Genomic DNA, 26,002 nt, shown 5'->3' with positions numbered 1-26,002 from the left:
ACTCCACTAATTTTACTGAATGAGCAAAAATGGTTTAGTTCATCAAAATATCTTCCTTTGCGTCCCACAGGGGAAAAAAAAAAGTTATACAGGTACGAAATGATGTGAGGGTAGGTAAACAGATTTTTCTTTCCTTTTTTCAATCTCTTTAAAGCTAATTTGTAGTGCTGCACAATTTTGGGAAAAATTAAATTGATTATAAAAGGCATTTTTACTGTGCTTACTGTGCTTTTTTGGTAGCGTTGAAGAGCTTGGTCAAGAATTTGTGATTATTAGTGGTGTAACAGTACATGTATTCATCCTGAACCATCACAGTACAGATGTCGGTTCAGATCACAGTTCATGCAGTCAGATGACGAATACAGTCAGTCACAGGCGATCAATCCAGAAGGGGGTACGAAATATAGAAAGACAAATATTCAACTGTAAAGTTACAATATGAATTACAGTACTAAACGAAGCCCTTAAAGCAATAAGTTTATAAACATTTGTCATTATAAGCACTGGATCATGACCTGGCCATGTGTAAACGAACACAGTGCAGCATCTTCTCATTTTATACTCATTTTAATTAAATCACAGCTTTTGCAATTTGATAATTGCACTACTGATTTGTATCATTTTTCTTCTTTCCCGGCTTATATGCAGAGACAAATTTGAAGGATGAGCCAATAATAAGTTGATTCTCTGAAATTTGTTAACACTGCGACAGCAACACAGCAATTTTGTGAATTTGAGGCGAGACTATTGGTATATTTGACCAATGGCAGACTGTGGGAGTGTTTGGAAAACAGTTATTATTTTTGCATTTTATTTTCGGTGGTGCAGAAATTTAAATCCATATTTACAGTAGACCGAGTAATCAGACCACTCAAATGTGATGAATGCATGTTTATAACATGAAAACATTTATTTAAATTATTTCTTAAATCATTCATATGGGAGCATCTCCAGGAAAATTCATTTCATTTAGCTTTTTTCCCCTTTTATCGTCTAGTAACATCTCATATTGATGAGCTTCAGTCCCCCTACGGGAAACATCCAGCATGTTGCATGTTTCTTGCCTTGAGCATTTGAAATTAATGCGGTTAAACTCGAGTGTTCTTCCTTCAAATGAGCTGCTGTGATGCTCATACATGAGTCTTCTCATGGTGAGTTGCATGAATTTATGCTGTATGGATAATCTGGGATTTTCAGAAACTCCAAGGCCAACTGCTTCCAGTTTCCAGTAGACCCTACCAATCAAAAGCCTGGCTTCCCCCACTGTCTTTTCACTTCCACACCCCCTCTCTTTCTTACAGTATATGCACACACATGCACAGCTCATGCTTCAGCAGTGTCTTTTGTGCTGTACTGATCAATTTTCCAGCCTGATTTAGACTTTATACATCTATTCATTGGGCATCTATATTTTCCTAGGAATCACGATCCAAATCTCTTCGAATTTAACTGACAGATTTTCTCCTTAAGTGGCCTACATTGCACACTAATTAGATGTGGACTGTGTTGTGGACTCACATACAGAGAGCACTTTTAAGGCACAAAGCAATCTCATGCACCAGTGTGATACAACCATTCTAGATTGAGAAAGCTGTTATTAGACAAAGAAGGTTGAAGAAAATTGACAAAAAAAAAAAAAAAAAAAAAAAAAAAAAAAACTGCACTGCAAGGGTTAAACCAACTATCTGGGTGGTAAGTACTTAGCCCTTGAATGAATCCATGTGATAACTGCAAATTGTAATAGCGACTCCACTGAGAACTTCTATTCACAAGAAAATTAACATATTTTCACCAAGTATAAGACCAGAATAAGACCCTCACAGTCAATTGAAGACCCAGCAGGAGATGATGCCTCTCATTAAGAGATGTTTCCTCTTACTGTCAGTGGCATGGGTTCCATTAAAACATGTGTCTGCTTCCCAATTTTAGTATAATTTTTGTCAGAGAAGCCTGATCTGTTTATATTTGCATGTGGAGGATATATGGTTGAAAGATAATAATTTGCTTTTTCTTTGCACAACTGCTAGTACCTATTAGTGCTACGAATTTTGTGTGTAATATTTTAAAATTGTATACAGTATATTTATAATTTAAAATAACAATTTTCTGTTTGATATATTTTAAAATGTATTAAATGTAATTTTTATTTCTGGAAAAGATTCATTTTCAGCCATTACTCTAGAAATCATTCTAACAGCCAATCCAGACAGGAACGCGTTTAGCCGTATAGAGAGAGAAAAAAGATCAGATAGGGAAAGCTCTGATGTGGCTTAATATACTGATTTGGTGCACAAGAAACATTTCTTGTTATTATCACTACTGAAAATGGTTGTGCTGCTTAATATTTTTGTGGTAACAAATGGTTTATATCAGGACTGATTAATATAAATTTCAAAAGAGCAGTATATTTTTTAAATATATATATTTTTGTCATTTAAATGTCTTTAATCAATTTAATAATGACTTTTAATCAATTTATTGCATCATTTCTGAATAAAAGTATTAATTTCTTTAAACAAAATTTGGAATGTTTTTTTGTCCTTAGAAATGTGTGTGTGTGTGTGTGTGTGTGTGTGTGTGTGTGTGTGTGTGTGTGTGTAGAGAGAGGGATAGAGAATTCAGATATTTTAGTGACTTTATTGATGCATGCATTCTATATTTAGTTTTGAGAACCCTCTACTATGATGCTTGTTATAGATGTTTGTTTTGAGTCATGAAATACTGCTATAGCAACTGATCTTTTGATTACCAGTATGTGAAATTGTTTATGAAGCCTTAGTAGCTTATCACCAAAGACGATCCTGCACTAAAATGTAAAATATGAATTTTCTCTCTACCCTCTCAAACAAGTTCCTGTTTCGTCCCACTCGACTGCCCTATCAGTCGCCATGACACAGTGATTTATTAGATCAGAGATGTTCTGTGGGGTGGTGCAACCCAGGATAGGAATCCTGGAATGGTGAAATGCCCTTTGACTTTGAATCGCTTTGGACCCAGTTCTGCCTTGTATGAAATACCTGGTGGGAAAGGTAGTATTTTGTATTTGTACCGGGGCTAGTTGTCACACAGGGTAATGGTCACAGGGTATATCTCAGTAACTCAGTAGGAAGTCAGAAGTCCAATTAAACACAGTTATCTTGCGGAATTAATCCTAATCTTTCTTTCTTTCTTTCTTTCTTTCTTTCTTTCTTTCTTTCTTTCTTTCTTTCTTTCTTTCTTTCTTTCTTTAAGATCAGGTTAACATCTTTTTTTTATTTCATAAAATTAATTATGGTCTGCATTAAGTTGATCAAATATAAAGTAAAACATTAATATTGTTAAATAGTAATATAATTTAGCAGATTTTACTATTTTATTGTTTTTTATATTTCAGTATATTTTAAAAATGTATTTTTTTGTTGGGTGTGTGGAATTTTTAGAAATATAATACCCTGACAAATATTTACTGTAGTATAAAGTGTGACAACTAGCCTCAGTCTCGCATTTAATCTTAGCAAACAGGTCTGTGACATAACAGTAAAAGTACAGAATGTGAGATCTATTCTCAGTTTGAAATAGTAGTACTATTCGTCACAACTCATCATATGCTCTGAATTATCAGATCAGAGTCAGACCTCACCTGGTCTACTCTGACAGGACAGGATTGATGACAGGGAGTTAATCTGGCTATAAGAGACGCTGTGAACTGCACACCTCTCTGTGTGAAGAATCTATGAGATGAGATAGATTCAGACAGTTAATACTCACGCTGCCAAGTCACTGAGGGAGATTCACAATGACAGCTGAAGATAACAAGCTTTACCTAATCAGCTGGAGAAAAATAAGTGATAGAGAAAGAGCGAAACTGCTATTATTGTAGTCTAGAAATTCTGCAGTCTAGCAATGTGTGTAGTTTTGTGAACAAAAATTATCTGTTCCAACAGTAATCAGTGCTGATAATTATTATTTAAAAGTAGAATATGAAGGTATGTTTGTGAATATCTAGTTTGTCTCAAACCAAACACTTTAAAAGATTTAAAGCAACAAAACTTTTATAGTTTTGTCCAGCACTCATAATATTAACCCATTGTCTTTTAGACCGTTACAGACGACTGGATGTTGTTTTGCAGTGTTGCAGTCTGCTTAGAGTTTGTGATCAGTGAACTGTGGGCAAAGTCTTACAGGACCTAAATCTGTCATAAGGAAAAAGTGAAAAATCTTGTTGTAGAAAGAAACCTCAAGCTAATTTCAGCTTGAAATTGGTGTGGTGTCTTCTGCTTGGCCTGAGAGACCAGTAAGTCATTAACCTTAAACTCATTAACAGTTAATTAACCAGACTGGGCAGTGAGTCAGTTAGGCACAGCTGGAGGTGGGCGTTGAGATCTAATTGCTTTATTAAAAGAGGCTGAGGTTCCTGTAGCTTGACCCATAGAGCATGGCGTCAGCAAGGCCAAGGTCATAGGTTTGTTTCCCCAGAAACACACTATATAAAATTTAGCTAATGCTTAGGATGTACTATATGAAGTGCATAATTGATGGAAAATAGGAAAAGTTGGTGGTAGATGGTACATGGTAGATTCACACTGTTAGTTTAGGGTTTAAAGTCTTGAAATGTCCTGTTCATACAGCAGCTTTTGTATCTGTTAGATTGATTCCAAGGGCCCGATGAGGGAGAGGGAGCCCAACACGATTTCGACCGAGGGGGACGCCACTGTCCTGAAAATTTACTGGTGTGAATTTGGTTATAGAATGCGGATCCCAGTCACATAAAAAACGCAAATAATGTGAATGCAACCATATTAATGATGCAAATACAGGAGTACAGAACACTTGCTGCTGTGTGATTGGACCTTAGGGCCCAAACCTGTTCCTGGATATCTACCTTCCTGCAGAATTCAGTTCCAACCCTGCTCCAGCAATCTGTAATCATCAAGGTTTCCTGAAGATCTGGGTTGCATCCATAAGCTTCGGCAGCTGACTTGCCTCGCTGCCCTATCAGGCAATGAAGGCACCTCACAAAACTGATTTCAGACAGACGTCTGAGACAGAATAATATTTTAATGATCTACAACAATATTGTAAGTGCTTTGGTGATAAATGAGTAAATATTTAATTACTACAATGCTAATTTCTAGATCTAAAATGGGGAAAAAACTTGTCAAAAACCTACATTTACACAAACTGACCACCGGACACAACTTTCAGATGCTATTTTTATTTTTGGAGCTCAAATGTCATGGAACTGTACACACAGGATAGTGGGATATCATCAGGCAACAAAGAATGCTTTCAGACACAGCCTTTGAATCAGCTGTTTGAAGTGTGTTTGATTAGGTTTGGAGCTAAACTTTACAAGACAGTAGATCTCCTGAAACAGGATCGGGCACCCCTGAGGTAGACCATGTCTAAAACCTTGGCTTAGAAACAGAGGGAGATTTTGGATCCAAAAAAGTAGGTAAACTGCTCAAAAGGAGGTCAGCATGGTAGCAAATGAGTGCAACACCTTATTAGTGACTTTGTGAATTCCCTAGTGAGCTAAGTGCTCATTATGGAAAGCAGAAATTAAGAGAGCCTCCAAAAGAGACTGGCAAGAGCCTCATATATTAGGATAATTTAAAATGTACAAAGCACAATACATTTATTTTTCTGTAGCACTTTTAAATGGTTAATTTTTTTTAGAAATTTCATATTTGAAAGTCAATAGCAATACAAGAGATGCCTGATTGAGAAGAATGGAAGCGGCATTACCTTATTGGTTTTCAAAGACCACTGTTCATTGCTTAGAAATATGCACATTTTCATGCAAATTGCACGTAAAAACATCAAAGAATTTGTTAGACTTGTGCTTTTAAAGTGCACATTCATCTCAGGCAGAGGTATTTTTGGGCAGTATTGCTGCAAATGCTTTGTTTGCCATTTGCATATAATGGCGCTATTTATATTCCAAAATATTCTTTGCATTCAACTTGCTGTTTTTTCTTTTTTTTAGGATTCAGAAACGTATGTAATGTATTAGAAACTAGCTTTCATAGTTTTTTTTTTAAATTCTAATCATAAACGTGCGTGCCAGTTAAATGCCATAAGCTTTTAAAAATTTATAAAAGCAATGTAGGATTAATGCAACCCTGAGGTTTTGAAACATCCCAGAGAATAAATAGATGATCAGATTTAACACTGATCCAGGAACGCTCTGGAAAACAGCTTTTTTCAATACTTTTTTTCAGCATGTGGCTTATGAGGACAATGCAGAGCAATGGTCTGTGGCCTTCTGATGAGAAAATGGAACAATTAGGAGAGGCCATGTTCCAAAAACATTAATCAAGTCTATTGAAATTAACTTTCAATTGACTTTTCTTCGTAAAAGGAGCTGAAAAATGTATGTATTGTAGCATTCAGATGCATTTCAGAAGAGGCTTTGTCAGTTAACCACACTTTATTTTACATTAGTGCATTACACATTTCAGAGAGTTGATTCAAATATCTGCTTTGTAGTGTATTCTTGTTTTCCCAAACGATAAGAATTATTGTGATAAGTTGTGGAATCCTTGATAACTCATTAGGTTCTCCAGTCTCCAGGAGTAATGGACAGAGTCAGATGTCGGTTGTCCCTCAGCCGTCTAATCATCTCACCGTTGCTGCAGCAATTACAGTGCTTTATGTTGATTATTCTTTCTTTATCCCTTTTATCCCCCCTTAATATAGCACAACATTATTGTTCTATGAATTTTCTCATATATATTTCACAAGAATGTATAAGCTTTTCAGGACAGGCAATGAGATTAAAAAAAAAAAAAAATAAAATCAGGTTTAACAGCCTAATTACTGGTGAAGAACCATAATACTCATGAATTATGAAGATCCACCAATCAGAGAAGTCACTGTTACTATGGAAACAGAAATTGCCGGAAAAGAGCTTAGATGTGATTTCACACTCCCACGAAGCATTTCAAATGAAGTCTCCTTACACTCTCAAACTTCTTGCTGTATATATTCGAATGTGAATATTTTGCAATTATTTTTAATTTATTATATAAGATTATTCTAAGATTGATTATTATACTTATAATAAATAAGTCAATAGATTTCAATTAAACCATAATGTTATATTCATTTACACAATTCACAGTGCTTCATGGTATTTTAGTTTATCCCCTCATAAAAGACTTTACAAAAGACAATAATTTTCATAGATTCTTTGTTTCAAGTTTGTAATGTTAATATTCATTCTCGGAGCTGGTTGATTTGAACTCTTTAAAGTGTTTTTTTTTTTTTTATCCCTATAGAAAACATGAATGTGAATAACTTCTGAAGACTGCTGAAAAAGTGGGCAGTTGCCCTCAATTAGCAACCTGCAGGTCCTCTCCCAGTTCATCTTCATTCTTCTTTTCTCCATGTGAGCTCAACAACCTTAACCTTTTCTCCAACTTTTGTCTTTTTAAACCACAACCACCCTCTGTCGCTTTACTTAATTCTTTTCTCGAGGATTGCAATGCAGGGCCTCTATCTTTAATTACAATCACACAAGAAGATGGGGTGGGGAAGGATAAGGCAGAGGAAGTGAGAGAGGAGCTATAGACTACTTTGATCATTCTTGTCTTCTACATTGCCTCATCTGTTGGAAATAAAAAATAATAGATTAATGGTTGCTCAAAGTGGTGCTTCTGTATACTATATGTACTATAGAAAAGCCATGTTACTGGAACTGGGTCCATGATAGTACTCCTCTGTAGTGATTTTTGTGATGCTGTGATTATACAGAATGATTGTGGGATGATATGTGGCAATTGCTATGTAATGTTTTGATTGTGTGATATTTAGAATGTTGTTACTAGGTGGTGCCTGGCATATGATTATATTTGTCTAATGCTGGTGGTCTGATTTTCTGGTGCTGGGATGTCAAAATTGTATGATGCTTTGATTTTTGTGTGATGTTTGAATGCAATGATATCATGTTGTGATTGTGTGATGCTGTAATGCTCTGGTTATGATTTTGTGCTGTGGTAACCGTGGTGATCAAATGTCTGATTTCTGATTTCAGAATGCTGTGTTTGCGTTTGTATCATTGTGGGATTGCTGCAGTTATGTGATGCAGTTATAACAAGTAGCCACTGTGCAATGTTGTGATTCTGATAAACATTCTGATTCTAGAATGTTGTGTGTCTTTGTTGTGATATTGCAGTTGTGTAATGTGATTTTTGAAGTTAAAAAGTTATATGGCAGTAATGATACTATCTGTGTGATGTTGAAATGTTGCTTGCACTGTTGTGGTGTCTGAATAATTGTAAGATACTGGGATTGTGTGATGTAAGAATGATGTGAATGAACAATACTGCAATGTGATGATGTGATTGTATTGTGTAAAATAGTGTTTTTATTTTATTTTTATTTATTTTTTTGTGGGGGGTTGAATGTGTGATGTTGGTATGCGATTATGTTGAAATTGTGTGGTGTAGCATTTCTATATTGCTGTGATTGTGTTATGTGGTGTTTGTGTGATGATGATAGTTGATCGGATGGGTGTGGTTGCTGGCTTGCTGCACTGTTGTTCTCTAATATCCTGCCTTTCAGTCTCACTGTTTGCTTTCTAGCTCCCAACTGTTCTCTCGGCTGAGGGTGTGTGGAGGGATTTGTGTTAGTGTGTGCATGTGTGTGCGCATAACTGTCTGCTAAAGGAATGATGATGGGGATTTGACCATATGTGCATGTTTGTATGTATGGGTGTAAGGTGTCTGTTCTGCTATCTGTAGTAATATGATGTGTATGTAACACATCATAAACGTCAAGACAATAACAGCTGGTCTGTAGATGACCACAGATGGACAGAGAACATGCACATCCCCCCAAACACACGCATACACTCCCTCTTTCCCACACACATACACACATACATATTGGCCTGTTTCCCTGGTGACTAGCAGGCAGGTGCAGCTTCTGCCAGTTTTAAACTTTTGCAGTGGAATTGCAGCAGAATTCCTTGTGGTTTTTTGCCAAACTCACAGCCAGACGCTGCTGGTCCTTCTCAGTTAGTGAGCCATCTAAAGCCTCTTATTAAGAAATAACCATATAATCACCATCATAATCTTCATTATCTCCCTGTCTCTAATTAAAGGACTTGTGGCCAGTGGATGACCTGCATGTAGGATACTGTGTATCCAAAAGTTGTAAGTGAAAAATTACAGTACATTTTTTATAGACCTTAGTTAAAGTAGATCACATATTTAGCTTAATAAATGTAATAGACCACCACCACCCAGTATAAGGTTTGTGCCACAGCTACCCTAAACTAACAATATTGGTGATTACCAAAATCATTTTGTTTCTGTAATGGTTAATCTACCACTATTTGTAAGCTTACAGTAGTATTTCACATGCTAAAATATAATTCTTATTGTTATCCATGTACTTACAAGAAAAGCAGAAAAAATAGTAAAGCACTTTATTTTAATTTTTTTATTCAGATGCCCAGTTACAGTCAGTAAATACACTCTAATTAATTTAAGCACTGTATGTTTATTAGACCATCTGCCATAATAAAGAGAAAACAAAATTATTTTTGGAATCTGTCAAAAACTTTTATTGTTATTTATTAAGCAACAAACTGAAACAACTAAATAGTCTTTATTCACACAATAATAGGCAAAAATATTAATATTTAGTATGGCTTCCTTTGGCCTTGATGACATTGCATTTATGTAATTTGTAATTTGGCATCTAAATAATAATAATAAAAAAATTATATATTTATATACAGTGCTTTACTATTTTTTCTGCCTTCCTTGTAAAACTGTAAATAAGAAAATTCACGGATAACAATAATAATAATATTTTAACATTAGAAACACTACTGTGACTAAAGAGCTTACAAACACTGGTGGAGACAGGGGGTGATCCTTTTTCCAACTCACTGTTTTTTTTTTTTTTTAATTTTTGATGTTATTATTTATTTTTTTCTGACATGTAGGTGTTACAGTATATGTACACTTGGATGTTATAAGTCGCACTGAGTAAATACAGCTGGATAAAACAAAAACTTTATCCATCTTCATTTCAAGCTGCAAAGCAACAAAATGTGATTATTTTAAAGGGGGTGATACATTTTTATACCCACTGTATGTATGTGCCATATATATAATATTCAGCATTCATTAGATTATCCAGGGTGCAAAACTAAACTAAAAATTAAACAAAAAATTCTACATTCACCATTTCAAGTAAGCATGCACAACAAGAGAGAATCTTGCCATTACACAACAGGAGATAATATAGATAGCAATACACTTATGTCAAAAGCATAATTAGATTTTTTTTAAGTCAAGGATTCAGATCTTTAATGCAACGGAACATCTTGCATGTAAATCTGAAGTCACTAATGCTAATTATTCCATTCTAGCCAACAGACTGCAGCAGAAAGGAAAGTTGCTTGAGCATAATTTGCATACAGTTAAGATTTGCCCTATGCTCCATAGTTGAGTCAGGCCTTTAAATTTTAAATATTTTAAAACTGATCATTAATGAAGCTGTCTTGAGAGGAAGGTGAGTGTGAAGGTGTGATCATTTGTCAATTTGGTGATGCCCTAAATCAGTACGCTACTACCAGATTATCTGATTAATCAATAAACAAAATCTTGTTTTTAGTGCAGTATATAAGGCTTCTTGCATGTTTAATAAGCACAGTATTGTAAGCAGGCAGGGGTTGGAGTTGAACTGGTAGCTGCAGGCTAGCTGAAAGTGATAATGTACAACTAGTAGACTTGCATTGTGGTGAATCCATTTATCCAATTTATCTTAAATGTCCAAGAAATCATGATATTATCCAAGTAAATGTTCGAAAATCCATAACCCCTGTGAAGGAATATGCATTTCTGAAGCAAAACCTTGTGTTTTTAAATTGCAGATTAAATACAACATGTTTATTTTAGTCACATAATTTCACTCAAGTTCATTTGAAAGGCATCCTCTGACACAGAAGTAGAAACAAACCAATAAATAAATGAATAACTTGGCTTGTTGATTAAGCACCTGAGTAACTGATAAATAGCAGTTAGTCAATTTCCTTATTAATGATGTGCTTTTTAATTGGGAACAGCTGTGAATTGCATAGGCCCGTGGACTCAATTACAGAGAAGCTGCTGGGTAAAGACACATTACTTCAGCTCTCCCTTAAGTACTCTTACTCCTCACTCACTCACTCACTCACTCACTCTCACTCTCTTCTTTTCAGATCTGTTGAGATTGGTGTCTGACAACTAGGTGTGCAAGGAACGACTGGCTACCCCTTGAGCTAATACTGCTAAAGGCCCTGAAAGGCAAGTGACATTGGCTCTAGCTTCTGTATGAAGTAAAAGCACAAATAAAGCATGTCACTGAGGATCAGCTTGGTTCAGGAATATTTAATCTTTTGTCTCGGTGGTGTTGAAGTTCAGCAAAATTCTGTTACAAAATCCAATTTACAATTACACGTGTATTTTCATTCTCAACTCTTTAGGTTAATTTGTTACATGACCGATGAAGGTATACATGAATAATCACTAAGTGCAGCATTTAGACACATTTTTTGTTTGAATTTGACCATTTAGGCGCATTTAAAGATGACTTTACATGTCCGTGTTCTGTTCCGTCTCTGAGCGCATATCTTCCTGAGGAGCAGCGCAAGTTCTCTTTCATGCTTTTAAAAACATGAATAAATATACTTCGATAAATCAAGCGCATCCCATTTTGCAAAAGTCACGTTACATGATTTTACTGATTTGCAATAATCATTTTAACTCGATCATTGTATTTTCATAATTGTTGGAAGCCAAAATCGAAATCGTCGAAACCGTTTTCTGATTAATTGCACAGCCCAAGCAGCAGTTTTGTTCTTTCTATTGTTTCGGAGAAAATTCAAGCATTTCCCAGTCCCATCTGTTTTAGCAGACATCTTAATAAACCCAATCAGCAACTTCTGTAATGCAATTCACATTAGGCGGGAAAACAAATTAAATTCTGCAAAGTGTTCATATTTTTATATAATACTTAAATGAGGTAAAAATAAATATATTTGGCCTTGTGTTAATGATAGAGACAAGAGGGTCAACTCAAAATCTAAATTTTTTCCCATGGACTACTTAAAGCTACGCTACTGAATTGAAATTTTAATTGTTAAACAAAATTAGTAAGTACATCATAAGGAAACTGCATAATTTCATCATTCTCCTGTGCATGTTTACATTATATCTGTTAATAAAGAAAAAAAAAGGTCAGGCTACTTTGCAGTGGGAGTAGCTTGAAGCCACAACTACTAAATCTTGACCAAAAAAGAGTTTGCAAGCAAAAAGGGAAAGTGACAGTGCCTGTAATAAAACATGAATCAAGATAGTTTGCATGCATACATTTGCTGTGCATGGACTAAATTCACAAAACAATGTTTATGTTGTTAACTATATGCCAATTTCTAAACCAGTTACTACTTTTGTCTATTTTGCTTATACATAGTCTTCCAAAGTTAGTTAATAACAACATATAAGCTATACTGACCTGCTTTTTTAGATATCCATCTTTTGTTAGTGACATTCGCACTTATAAGATGCTCATCTGTAACCAGTAGCATAGCTGTGCACCTCAAGCCATCAGATTCATCTGCACATAATAGTGGAACCAATGCACAGCTCACACAATTACTAAAAAATCTCTGCAAGTAACTTGTAGTTTTATGCTTCAACTGCTAAAGGGATAAAAAAAAGTTACAGAGTGTAGCTTTAATAAAGATTATATGATATTTAAAACAAATTTGGGGTGGAGTCACAGGAGTGTGGTAAGCACCAGTTTATATCCCCTTGCACTGCACTGTGATTGACAGGATTAGATGAACACATTCATCCTGCCTTTCATGTCAAACTCCATTATTTGTAGGTACTGGACTATTGTAGCTTTGAAGCAGGGGAAATGGAAATAAAAATGAAATAATGGGGGGAAACAAGTTAATCTACAGGTTTTTATTTTTTTTATTTTTTTGAAGCATCATGGGAACCATTGTTTCAAGGCCAACTCTCTCTAACAGTACGAGCATGCATTAGGATGCTATTGTGTGAATTCTCCAGAGTTTTCCCTACATCTTTTCTTTAAATTATTTATTTTATTTTGAAGTAACTGAGGCTGCATGGGTTGCTTTGAGAGTATTAAACTGCAACACCTCCAGGCGAGGTTTGCTCATTGTACAATTTGTTTGAGCATTCGCAGCTTCCGTTTCACAGCCAGACTGGCTGAACAAACATGAGTTTAACACAAACAATGTTTTCCTCAACAGTATCTTTTTAATGATTTTTAGGATTTATATGGTGGGATACCTTTTCAACTGCTCTTGATCTATGACTTGTTTAATTAGTCTAGCAATACAAATATTGCCTATATGGGCACTATATGTAATGAACAGCAATCTGAAGTATGAAAAAACTTAAAGACAGTAAAATCTGTCTCCGTCTGTTCCCACCCTAGCTGCTCTATAAATAAAAGAGGGTACGTTTCTCTGCATGCACTGAATACAATTATCCAGGATGAATTCAAATATAATACATCTGTGGAAATGAAAATGAATTTGGTGGCCCACTTTACGGTGCCTAATCAGGTAAATGCATTCTCTCTCACACACAGTGTTTAGAATCAAATATTAGCATACTGTGTCCTGCAATGTTATATTAATATCATTGAGATATTATAGTTTTTATTAGTATTTTGATTCAGTTTTATTTTAATAGTTTTCATTTTTGTTTTACTTTTAGTGAAAGTTTTATTAATTTTGTTATGTGTTTTTATGTGGTTATGTAGTAGTTTTAGTTTTTATTGCTTTTATAGAATTTATATTTCTGTTTTAGTTTAAGTTATTCAGTTACATTAAAATGAGAATTTTTGTCTTGGCAACTAGCTGACAGTGTTTTTTTATATTTTATTTTATTTCAGTTAGTGAACTTTGGTCAGTCTAATCAGATAATAGAAACAAATCACAATATATAATAACTGGTTCATTTTTCACACTGAAATGCAAGGTTGAATTGTGTAAACTGCATAACAATACATTGTATTCTGTGTGTGCTTTCATTTAATACTGCACATTATTGCAAATGTAGTAAGACATCTCATGTATTTGTCTGTGAATACAGAAAAATTGGATGTATGCAGTATCCATACTGTATAGTGCAAAAATAGTATGCATTGTATGTTTGCATGCTATAGATGACATTGCCATTCTCTTCTCCTGTCTCTTTTTCCCCTCTCTGTCTCCATCTGTTCAGCTGCAACTTACTGGATTCATTATTTAGATTGAATCATTGGTCAGGCAGTTCCCATGGCAAGCATTCAAGTTAACATAGTGCTAGAATTGCCCATTGCCATCTACACGTGTCCAGTATGCTCATCTGTGAATGAAATTGCTCACTGTTGTCCAAAAGTGAAAATTCTTTCATTATTTACTCAACATAAAACACAAATGGAGAAATTTTAAATAATGTGGTTTACATGCAGTGCTGTTTCTTTTTTACGTGAATGGGGACTGAAGATGTTTGCCGTATTTCTGGAGGCCAGTAATTTAAATACGAATCCACACGATTGGGTATTCTGCTTTAATGTTGAATTTTTCCCTACACAGATTTTGTAATAGGTCCAGGTTTGTCCTCCGAATTCACTGTTGATCAACAGAAAGCTACTTGGTTGGTGTGCTTCATATATCGCTACAATATTGACTATAGACAATGGACTTTTTTTGTCAGTGAAATTTCGCTAATGTGATTGCACATTAAAAGTATCATAAAGGTGATCCATATGACTTGGGCCCTGTGTTCCAGATCTTCTGAAGTCATATGAAAGCTTTGTATGAAAACCCTGAAAGACATTATTCACTGTAACTTTGAATATTAGTCATTATTCATTCTGACTTTAAATATTATGAGACACAATATGTTGTCTGCTTCAGCATAGTTGTCACATGTCGCTAAGCATAATTAGCAATTTCAGTCAACTACTTAAAAGACATTTTAAAGAAAATAAAACTCGTTTCTGCAATCTTTTTGAATGAAAATCTGTGATGAAGTGATATCTAATGACAGGCTTCTCATGTTTTGTTGATATACAACGTCAGATAATGGAAAATGTTTGAGTAGCATACAGTTTCTATTCATCTTATTTTGCACTTCTGAGGAAAGGCAACAAAATGCAGTTAGCCGTAGCTACAAACCAGTGTGTTTGTTTATTATAAAAAATAAATAAATAAAAAAATCATAATAATGACATTAAACACTGGTCTGCAATATAAAGCAGCTAGATGAACTCTTTTTGTAAAGGTAAAACAGGAATTGGGCGACAAGTTGCAAAAAGTAAAGTGCGTATAACATGTCTAGTCACTGCGAGGGGAGGGAAGATTTGCATAACACTGCCTAAATGTTCACTCTAAGAAAGAAGGCATAACTTTGATTCTCGCTGTAGTATTGTTGCTGCCGCCACCACCACGTCCGGGAGATGCTGTGTGTTTCATTGTGAAAGCGAAACTATATTGTCTCATCTTCCAAAAGTGGACACAACTAGAAATCAGTGGTAAAGTTGTATTAACAACACTGTTCCAGAACAGTTCAAACCAAATATTCAGATATGTGCAGCACATTTTACGGAGGACGAGGACTGTTTCCTGGGAGAGCAGCCTACAATGCCGGTGTTCTGAAAAATAATGCTGACTCACTGTAAGTACGTTTTCATATTTAAAGGATTTTCCACTGATGATTCAAACACTAGTTTTGAGCAGTGTAGAGTAGCGCTTGTTGTTTGTCATTTCTATGATCACAAATGCAGACATGGTTTTATGTTTATGCAGGGCAATATGCAACCGTCCCGACACGGCATCACAGTATGGTAAGCACCATAACATTTCCGTCACACACTTGAAGCATTCGGCCAATTAGAATTCACTGGATAGCTGGCCAATCAGCGTACACCTCGCTTTTCAGAACAATGAGCTTTGTAAAAATCCACACGTTTCAGAAAGGCTTGGCATAGAGGAGAAACAATTATGTAAAGTAGGTGGAAAATTGTGTGGTTTTTGAACCTTAAACCGCATAAACACATTTCATTACACCAAATACACAAAATAATGTTATGTTTTAGCAACGTCACATGACCACTTTAATGCATTCTGCTTTTGTGGTAACAGAAACATTTGAAAATGCTTCTCAGAGGCCTTCAGCATTCCTTCATGGTAAACAAAACTTTTGAGAGGAGTGTAGTTAAAGCAAGAAAACGAAAACATCGGCTAAAAGAACAACGAGCTGGCAAAATGGAGGAGGAAGACTGGCATGAAGAATAATGATTTAAAGGTTTAAAGGTCTTTTTTTATCCAAAGCGGTAATTTAAAATAATAATGATAAGTAATTTCAACTCAAAATAATAGCTCATGTATTTACACTTGAGGGTAATAGCAAAACATTATTCTTCTACAAACTCTCCGAGTTGTAATTCAATTGGCCAATCTCCGCGAAAACATTAGAATGTAATCCAGCAGCTATCCTCATCATCTATCATATTCCAGCCTTTCATCCCCTCACACAGTCTTTTGAATATTTATGAGTTTGCAGACGTCACCAGAGAGCTGAGCAGTGCGTGAAAAGCGGGAGGTGAGTGAGGGAGGGAGCGAGCATGCGGGGAGCGCGAGAGAAGAACGCTGCCATGCAAAGCGTCGCTTGACAGCGTCTTTTTTACTTCCACCTGCGTTCGTCGCATAAGGATTGTGGATTTCATCAGCCCGACCACTGAAATCGCGTTTTACTTCGATGCCCGAGCGCGATGCATCTTTGCTTTAACGGAGTTGCGTGAAGGATGCTGCACACGGAGGATCGTTGTTTGACATGCACTGACATTTAAAATGAGCCATCTGAACCGTGCACATCTCATGCTTTTCGACTCCTGAATGCACATCTTGATTAAACGTAATCTCCGTAGGCTCCTCTGACACATTTCTAAACGTTTGTTATGGGGGTCAACACAACAGCCCGAGGCGGTGGGATTTGATTGCGACTACTATTACGTATTTTTACTTATATATCATTATCATATATACTTGGATCATCATTTGCGCTCATTGATCAGCTGTTAAAATTGTGAAACTGCTTAACGCGGGTTGTTGTGTGTGGTGCTGAATGGACAGCTCCCACCACAGCGGATCGTATGGATCAGTATTAGGGGTCTGACAGTGTCGCTCTCGGGCTTTAATGGCTGTGGCACGCAAGATCAAAACTCTGCTGACGGTCAACATTCTGGTGTTCGTCGGGATCATTTTGTTCTCCGTCTACTGCAGGATCCAGGACCGATCCGAAGAGTTCGTGCAGATCGGGAGGCTGTCGGATCAGAGACTGCGAGGCAGGAATGCCAAAGTTACGAACTCCATGGACAGACAGTCCATTCTCAAAAGGCTTGAGCGACTAGAAGATGTGGTCTATAACCAGTTAAATGGTATGTGGGCTTTAAGCATCTTTGACTTTCATTAATAAGTAATTTATAGGCATTATATAATGTATTATAGATCAGTCTTTAATGGACATTTAGATTCGATTTAATCTAGATTTACACTTTGGATTTTACTGGGATTGTCATCCTAATACTTTAACACATGACAATTACTACAGACTTGTTTATGATGCAATAAACATGTTAAGAAGAGCAAGACAGGATTAGGTGCACATAATCCTAATTTGACCTATCAATATATATATATCAATCAAACAGATTAAATATAATGATCTATTACATGGTTTCATAATGCTATTTATGAACTTTAAATTGCTATCAGAGAAAATAGAGAAAGTACAGTATAATAGCAAGGATGCAGTGCCTGATTGTTACAGCAGAAAATTTAGTCCTGTGTCTCTTACTTGAGGGTTTTCAGAGGTGTTGTTCTGAAAGTTTTGTTACATTATGAAACAAAGTACGCATTTCTCAGAGTAGGTCATGTCTTTTAATATGTGTATTAATTCTTTTAGATCAGTTGAATTAATATAAAATTAACATGCAATTCTACATTCTTGTCTAAATCTGGGACAAAAAACTGACCTCTCCTTACGAACTTGTACATAATTTAGTAAGTAGAGGAGTATAATTTATCTATAGGATGTTTACTTATTTTTTAACAGGAAAATATAATGCAATAAACAGCAGTGAAACATAATTAAAATAATTAAATATTACAATGATTTTAAATTTCCTATAATGCTTGAGAAATGTTGTTTGGGAAGAAAATACTATATTTTCAGATGCTCACATAAAATCTACAGATTCCACAGAATTTTACGTCCTGTCATTAAACAAATTATCTTTCCCCAGTGTAGTCGTATATTTTTGGCCAATTTGATTATGCTTTTGGCCATCGATGCAAATATTTGTCAGATTTGTTTAGTACATTTTAGTATTTTTAAATCCATTTTTTTAATATAATCCCATAGATTTTACCTCAAAATCATTGCAGAAAATAATTAGTAGCTTCTATCTGGGCCCGTAAAAAGGAATTGTCCTACTGCAATCTTACTTCTCATGCACTCGTCTTTGCCTTAGCCACACTTGTACTCCCTCTTAGTACTTTTCTTAGAATATCAGCGCCCATTTCCTTAATCATTATGTTCCTAGACTATAGAGACTATTTTCTCCTGGAGAACCTGTGAAGGTCATAGTTCATGTGATGTGCTATCTTTCCTTTAAATGTCTGTTAAAGAGCTCTCACTCCCTGTTTGCTTTTCTTAGTGCATCTGTTTGATCTGATTGTTATTCTGTAAGACCAGCACCATTTGTGTATGAAGGGATTCACTCTGTCAGTTTGAATTATCCTTCTTGCATTTGGAAGAAAGCCAAGAGGCACTGCTTCACAAAAAAAGTCCTCTAATGTGCCCTACTGATTGAGAGGGCTTTCATTCTGCACAAGTGCCACCACATATTTCCCCCGGAGGCTTTTCCACTCTGTAGAATTCATCAGTCTGTCATAAATCTTCCTGATGTTGGGGCCGTTATACATTTTATTTCGACACATATTTATCTGATGCACATAAAACCTGTGCGATAGTGTGTGGCACTCGCCGATTGTATGTGATATTGAGATTGGAATTGGTTTTCCCTTGAGGTTTTCACATTTCTGTTGGCGTATTTGCTTCCAGTGGTGATTTGACATAATTGTTTATTTTTCAGTTGTTTATCGTCCTGACAATGACCCAGAGGATTATTCCGAGGTCCAATTGCATTTCTAGGACACAGCTAGTTTTACAAATAAAGCAGTATTTGTTTGGTTGTTCATGGCACACTCATCCCTTGAAACATTTTAACAAAAATATGCTTTAAAGTGTGTATGACCATTAGTTGAATGAGTAATTTTCCAGAGAACATATAAAGCATTGTCACCGATAATGTTTCTGGTTTGAGATGGACAGATGTATCATCATTTCCCCACCCCATCAAAGTACACAGCATGATCAAGCACCTTGGGTACCAGTGGTGTGCTTGACTAAATTACCTAGACAGCTGGTGATAACCATGCATTATGTTGCATTCATTATATGCAAGAAGGAGTGACCTGACTGAATGGACTGCATTTAGACATTTTTTAGACAAAAACTTGTTTTTCACCTGCAGTATTCGAAAAAAGAAATAAATAAACAAACAAACAAACTAACTTTTTTTTTATAAATAACAAGTACATTCCACCTTAGTTTGAATAGGCATAATGTGGTATAAAAGCAATTTTTTTTTGTCAATTATTTATTTAATTGTTTTTCTCTCAGTAGCATAAAGATTGTTATATAGTCTCTCATTTACTGTGGATTTTTTAAGTTCAAGGCCAGTTTGTATATGTGATGAATTTATAGTACTCACTCTCAGGCCATCCAAGATGTAGATGAGTTTGTTTCTTCATTGGAACCGATTTGAAGAAATTTAGCATTACATAAGTTCCTCATCAGTGGATCCTCTTTAATAAACGGGTGCCATCAGAATGAGCATTCAAACAGCTGATAAAAATAAGCCACAATAATACACACAACTCTTGTCTGTGCATATTTCTCTCCTGATTTCTCTCAACTTCTTCACTGGAAAAAGCTAGAGGACTCCTATTTTAGCCAGAAGCAACAATTTGAAGTTAATAATGTCTTGATGAATTTGTTCATTATAAACACACAGCTTTTCACTTAAGATGATAGACTGGAGTCGTGTGGATTACTTCTGGATTTATTATGATGTTTTTAGCAGCTGTTTGAACTCTCATTCTGATGGCACCCATTAACTGAGGAGGATCCACTGCTGAGCACAAATGATGTAATGCTAAATTTTGCCTAATCTGTTTCAATGAAGAATCAAACTCATCAACATCTTGGATGGCCCGAGGGTGAGTATATTTTCAGCAAATTTTCATTTTTGTTTGAACTATAAAGTTGTATTGTGAAGTTCTTCATTGTTTACTGTAAAGTGCTTGTTGATTCTTCTGTAGGATTGCTTCACCCAACTAAATCTGACCTTGTGGAATAGCTGTGAAGCTAACATGTCAGAGCGAAGTGGATATGTCACTATAAAACCTAAATAGTTGTGCACTTACTTAAATAATGCATGGAAATCAGTTACCTTGAGTCGCAGGAGTGAAATTAATTTACATTGTACAAAGCTACACAGTACAATAAACTATGACTGCATAGATTAAGGTAATCAGTGCAGGAAGTCAAATGCCATTTACCATTTGGACAAAATTAACAAGTGCATTTAACAGAGAAAACTAAAGTGCAAAGAGCAGCTCAGGGATAGGTAGTGGGTCATTTCTGACACAGTTGTTTAGAAATGCTGGATTTTTGTGAAAAAAACCTTTATTTGACTGCTATTAAAAATGCAGAGCTATGAGAATGTGCAATTAGCCCCCTGATTAGGCAGCAGATCTACCATGAGCATTACTGCTAAAGTGTGCTTAATTTCTGCAGCTGTAGTTCGCTTTATCTCCGCAAACAAAGATGCGGTAGACTGAACGGATTTCTACCTAGGAAGTGATATATAATACTGAGAAGACTGCATTACCAAACAGTTTGGGCTTATATATACAGGTCCTTCTCAAAAAATTAGCATATTTTGAAAAAGTTCATTATTTTCCATAATGTAATGATAAAAATTAAACTTTCATATATTTTAGATTCATTGCACACCAACTGAAATATTTCAGGTCTTTTATTGCTTTAATACTGATGATTTTGGCATACAGCTCATGAAAACCCCAAATTCCTATCTCAAAAAATTAGCATATTTCATCCGACCAATAAAAGAAAAGTGTTTTTTAATACAAAAAAAGTCAACCTTCAAATAATTATGTTCAGTTATGCACTCAATACTTGGTCGGGAATCCTTTTGCAGAAATGACTGCTTCAATGCGGCGTGGCATGGAGGCAATCAGCCTGTGGCACTGCTGAGGTGTTATGGAGGCCCAGGATGCTTCGATAGCGGCCTTAAGCTCATCCAGAGTGTTGGGTCTTGCGTCTCTCAACTTTCTCTTCACAATATCCCACAGATTCTCTATGGGGTTCAGGTCAGGAGAGTTGGCAGGCCAGTAAACCATTTACCAGTGGTTTTGGCACTGTGAGCAGGTGCCAGGTCGTGCTGAAAAACGAAATCTTCATTTCCATAAAGCTTTTCAGCAGATGGATGCATGAAGTGCTCCAAAATCTCCTGATAGCTAGCTGCATTGACCCTGCCCTTGATAAAACACAGTGGACCAACACCAGCAGCTGACATGGCACCCCAGACCATCACTGACTGTGGGTACTTGACACTGGACTTCAGGCATTTTGGCATTTCCTTCTCTCCAGTCTTCCTCCAGACTCTGGCACCTTGATTTCCGAATGACATGCAAAATTTGCTTTCATCCGAAAAAAGTAGTTTGGACCACTGGGCAACAGTCCAGTGCTGCTTCTCTGTAGCCCAGGTCAGGCGCTTCTGCCGCTGGTTTCTGGTTCAAAAGCACACGCCTGTGCACGGTGGCTCTGGATGTTTCTACTCCAGACTCAGTCCGATGCTTCCGCAGGTCCCCCAAGGTCTGGAATCGGTCCTTCTCCACAATCTTCCTCAGGGTCCCGGTCACCTCTTCTCGTTGTGCAGAGTTTTTTGCCACACACTTTTTACTTCCCACAGACTTCCCTAAAGCTTTTCAGCAGATGGAAGCATGAAGTGAGCCTATTCGTTCAGAAATTTCTTTCTGTGTCTTACCCTCTCGCTTGAGGGTTTCAATGATGGCCTTCTGGACAGCAGTCAGGTCGGCAGTCTTACCCATGATTGCAATTTTGAGTAATGAACCAGGCTGGGAGTTTTTAAAAGCCTCAGGAATCTTTTGCAGGTGTTTAGAGTTAATTAGTTGATTCAGATGATTAGGTTAATAGCTCGTTTAGAGAACCTTTTCATGATATGCAAATTTTTTGAGATAGGAATTTGGGGTTTTCATGAGCTGTATGCCAAAATCATCAGTATTAAAACAATAAAAGACCTGAAATATTTCAGTTGGTGCGCAATGAATCTAAAATATATGAAAGTTTTAATTTTTATCATTACATTATGGAAAATAATGAACTTTTTCACAATATGCTAATTTTTTGAGAAGGAACTGTATATTTATATATAGATATATATATATGTATATATATATATATATATATATATATATATATAATGTTTTTAAAAGAAGTATCTTCTGCTCACCAAGGCTGCATTTATTTGATAAAAAATATAGCTAAAATGGTAATATTGTGAAATATTATTAACATTAAAAAACTACTTTAACACAATTAATAAAATAATACATTTTTCTTTGATGGCAAAGCTGAATTTTCAGCAGCCATTTCCCCAGACTTCAGTGTTACATTATCCTTCAGAAATCATTCTAATATGCTAGATGTTAATTTGCTTTCATTCTGACTTGTTTGAAAAAATAAAAAAAATTATTAAAAAAATCATTCTAATATGCTGATTTGGCACCCAAGAAACATTTCTTATTATTATTAATGTTGACAACAGTTGTACTGCTTAATGATTTTGTGGAAATGTTTTTTTTTTTCTTCAGAATTCTTTGATGTACAAAAAGTTAAAATGAACAGCATCTATTTGAAATAGAATTATTATTTATTTACAGTTGAGGTCAAATGTTTACATATACCTTGCAGAATCTGCAAAATGTGAATTATTTTACTAAAATATGAGAGATCATACAAAATGCATGTTATTTTTTATTTATTACTGACCTGAGTAAGATATTTCACATTTGGGATTTTTGCGTGTGTTCTACAAGAGAAAATAAGTTGAATTTATGAAAATGACCCCGTTCAAAAATTTCCATACGGTTGATTACGGAAGTATCAGTGAGCATTTGAACCTTTTGAAATAGTTGCGTATGAGTCCTCAGTGTGAAAAAATGGATCTCAAAATCATACAGTCATTGTTGGAAAGGGTTCAAATACACAAAAATGCTGAAATTCAGCTATTATTTTCTCTTGTGGACAATATGTAAACGTCTTTTATGTGAAATATCTTATTGAGGTCCATACTAAATAAAAAATAACATGCATTTTGTATGATCATTCGTATTTTGGTAAAATAATTAACATTGTATGTAAACTTTTGACCTCAACTGTATGTAAATATTAATGTGACAATGCAAAAGTTATTAATGCCACTTTTGATCAATTTCCTTGCAGAGTTAAAGCATTTATTTTTTAATAAAATGTTTGAATGGTTTTCAAACTTTTGATTAACAAATATGTAATATTATAAAGAACACGTTGTCTGCTAAATTACATAACTGACTTAAGAGATTTTTGAAATAGTCATCTACTCACCCACGTCTTTTCAATCCTGTATGTCTTTCACAAATGAAAATGTGCCATAATGTTCCATCTTTTTTTTTTTTTTTTTTTTGTAATCCAAACATTCAAATCATTTGGGTCCAATATCATTCCTATATATATATATATATATATATATATATATATATATATATATATATAAATAGCAAAAAAATAATAAAATAATTGCATTACATCTGTATGCCTCACAGCAAATACACTTGACACTTAGATGAATCTTCTAAGTAGTATGTAGTTTTCAAAGGTAAATTTAGGCAGTATATATTTGGCTTATCACACCATGTGGGAACCCCCTGTAGGGTTGAGGCTGTGCACAGTAGGTGCCCCATTTGCCATACAGTACATCTATAAAAAGTACAATGTTGTTTTGTTACAGTGTGCTAGTACTATAGATAATGCAATTACTCTGGCTCTAGTAATTAAGAGTCAGAGTGAAATTCAATGGAATAAATGACTATATCAATAATTGCTCCCAATGTATAACATAATTGATACTATATTGAAATATTTTTGTAAAATATTTTTCATAATTTATATGACCTGATTTAAATGGCTCACATGTTCCAACTCAGATATTTTGATTATCTTGTCTTATATACCATCGATGCTTTATGGCCCAGCACCTTTTGGTGTCTAATGCATTAACAGTGGACTCTAAGGGGACTGTCCATTCCTGCCATTCAGTCCCCTTAACCACATTTCCCTCATGAATATTTCTGCTCCACTAGCATCAGTTTTGACATGCATTTAAATATTCATTCAGCCCCTAAATCACCTCAAAAAGGAGTATCTCTTATCCTGAAATCCATAGAGGGTCATAGAGGTGTTTTTTTTTTTAAAATCTTGTTACATAATTTAAAGCAATTCAGAGTGAAGTGCAGTGGGCCTGAATGTTGTCAGAGCACTTTACGAGAAAGTAGGAGATAAACATGACTCGTAGTATCACGAATAGATCACGAATGGATGGTTAAAAGACCTCCACAAACAAAGAGTGGATTAAACCACACTGCTCGAGCCAGTGGCTGAAAGGGTCATGACCTGTATCGGTTGTTGATGTTGTTTATAGGACATAGTTGTGCATTCACAAAAAATAGGTGTGTTTATTGCATTTTGTTCAGACGTGTCCAGAAATTAATTAGCATACGTTTTTTACATTATATTTATATTATATGTTACAGTGCAGCGAGTAGTTATTATAACATATAACATTATAACAATATATATATTTTTTTTTTTTTTTTTTTAATAATCCAAATGCTGGGTTCAGCTTGTTGGATCATTTTATTGGATTATTTTTAATATTTTTACCCAGGTTCTGGGTAGTTTTTCTGTTACTCAGGGTCAGTGTAACCCAATGCTGGGTTGTCTGTGCCAAACCTGTTAAAACTGGTTTCATTTGGCAACGGTCATTTCGTGTGGTTGTTCTGAGAGAAAACTTTACTGATGGGAAACTTCCTGAATGAAATTAAGGTTTGGAGGGAGGGAATACAGTAGAACATGAGCTTGGTGGAACAAGCAGAAACTCAGGAGACATAGGAGACTCAGGAGATTTAGGGCTGGACAGAACCAGCGGTATGGCAGGCTCATTCGCGTCCTCTTACGCTGGCTCTTCTGTCACAGCGGGCTCTGGCTCTCTGCCTGCAGTGGGCTCAGGCAATTGCTCTGTGCAGTGGGGTGATTGCTGGCTGGGCTCTGGTTCTGGCTTAGGGGTGGGATGATAAATCAATGTGCCGATTTATCACAATATGTATATATACATTATACATATCTATATATGTATGTAATGTATAATAATATTTTATTTTTTATTACTTTTAGGAATAGCATGCAGCTATCAGCTAACAGACATTTTTGATGCAATGAGACATTTTTATATTTTTAAGAGGTGTTTTACTAATCTGTAAACCCAAGAGGACACTGTTACCAAAGATTTTTAAACTAGAAGCTTCCAAATCACCAGTCTCTATCAAGCTCTTTTCATTTGGAGGTTGAAATAATGGCAAGAGAGCTGTAGATTTCTTTTTTAAGATGGAAGAAAACTGAATAATTGCTAAAAGTTTCCTTCGGTCTTTGTAACTTAATTTCTTCAGCTCAATGAAATCACTGCTGTCTCTTTACAGCCTTCAGAGCATATTATTATCTGAGTACAC

The 26,002-nt window shown here is 35.4% G+C and overlaps 1 protein-coding gene across 1 annotated transcript in view; it reads left to right on the top strand.

The window, feature by feature from the left end:
- The first annotated feature begins 16,599 nt into the window (after positions 1-16,599).
- The window catches only part of LOC109090467 (polypeptide N-acetylgalactosaminyltransferase 9-like), an 84,344-nt gene continuing 74,941 nt past the window's right edge, over positions 16,600-26,002 (top strand). Inside the window, exon 1 of the mRNA XM_042753630.1 lies at positions 16,600-17,445. Within this exon, the coding sequence (XP_042609564.1) occupies positions 17,205-17,445 (241 nt within the window). The 5' untranslated portion in view covers positions 16,600-17,204. The remainder of the gene's footprint in view (positions 17,446-26,002) is intronic.

The sequence above is a fragment of the Cyprinus carpio genome, chromosome A5 (genome assembly GCF_018340385.1).
Source record: "Cyprinus carpio isolate SPL01 chromosome A5, ASM1834038v1, whole genome shotgun sequence".
Classification (NCBI taxonomy): domain Eukaryota; kingdom Metazoa; phylum Chordata; class Actinopteri; order Cypriniformes; family Cyprinidae; genus Cyprinus; species Cyprinus carpio.
This window is presented reverse-complemented; position numbering and strand designations above follow the sequence as displayed.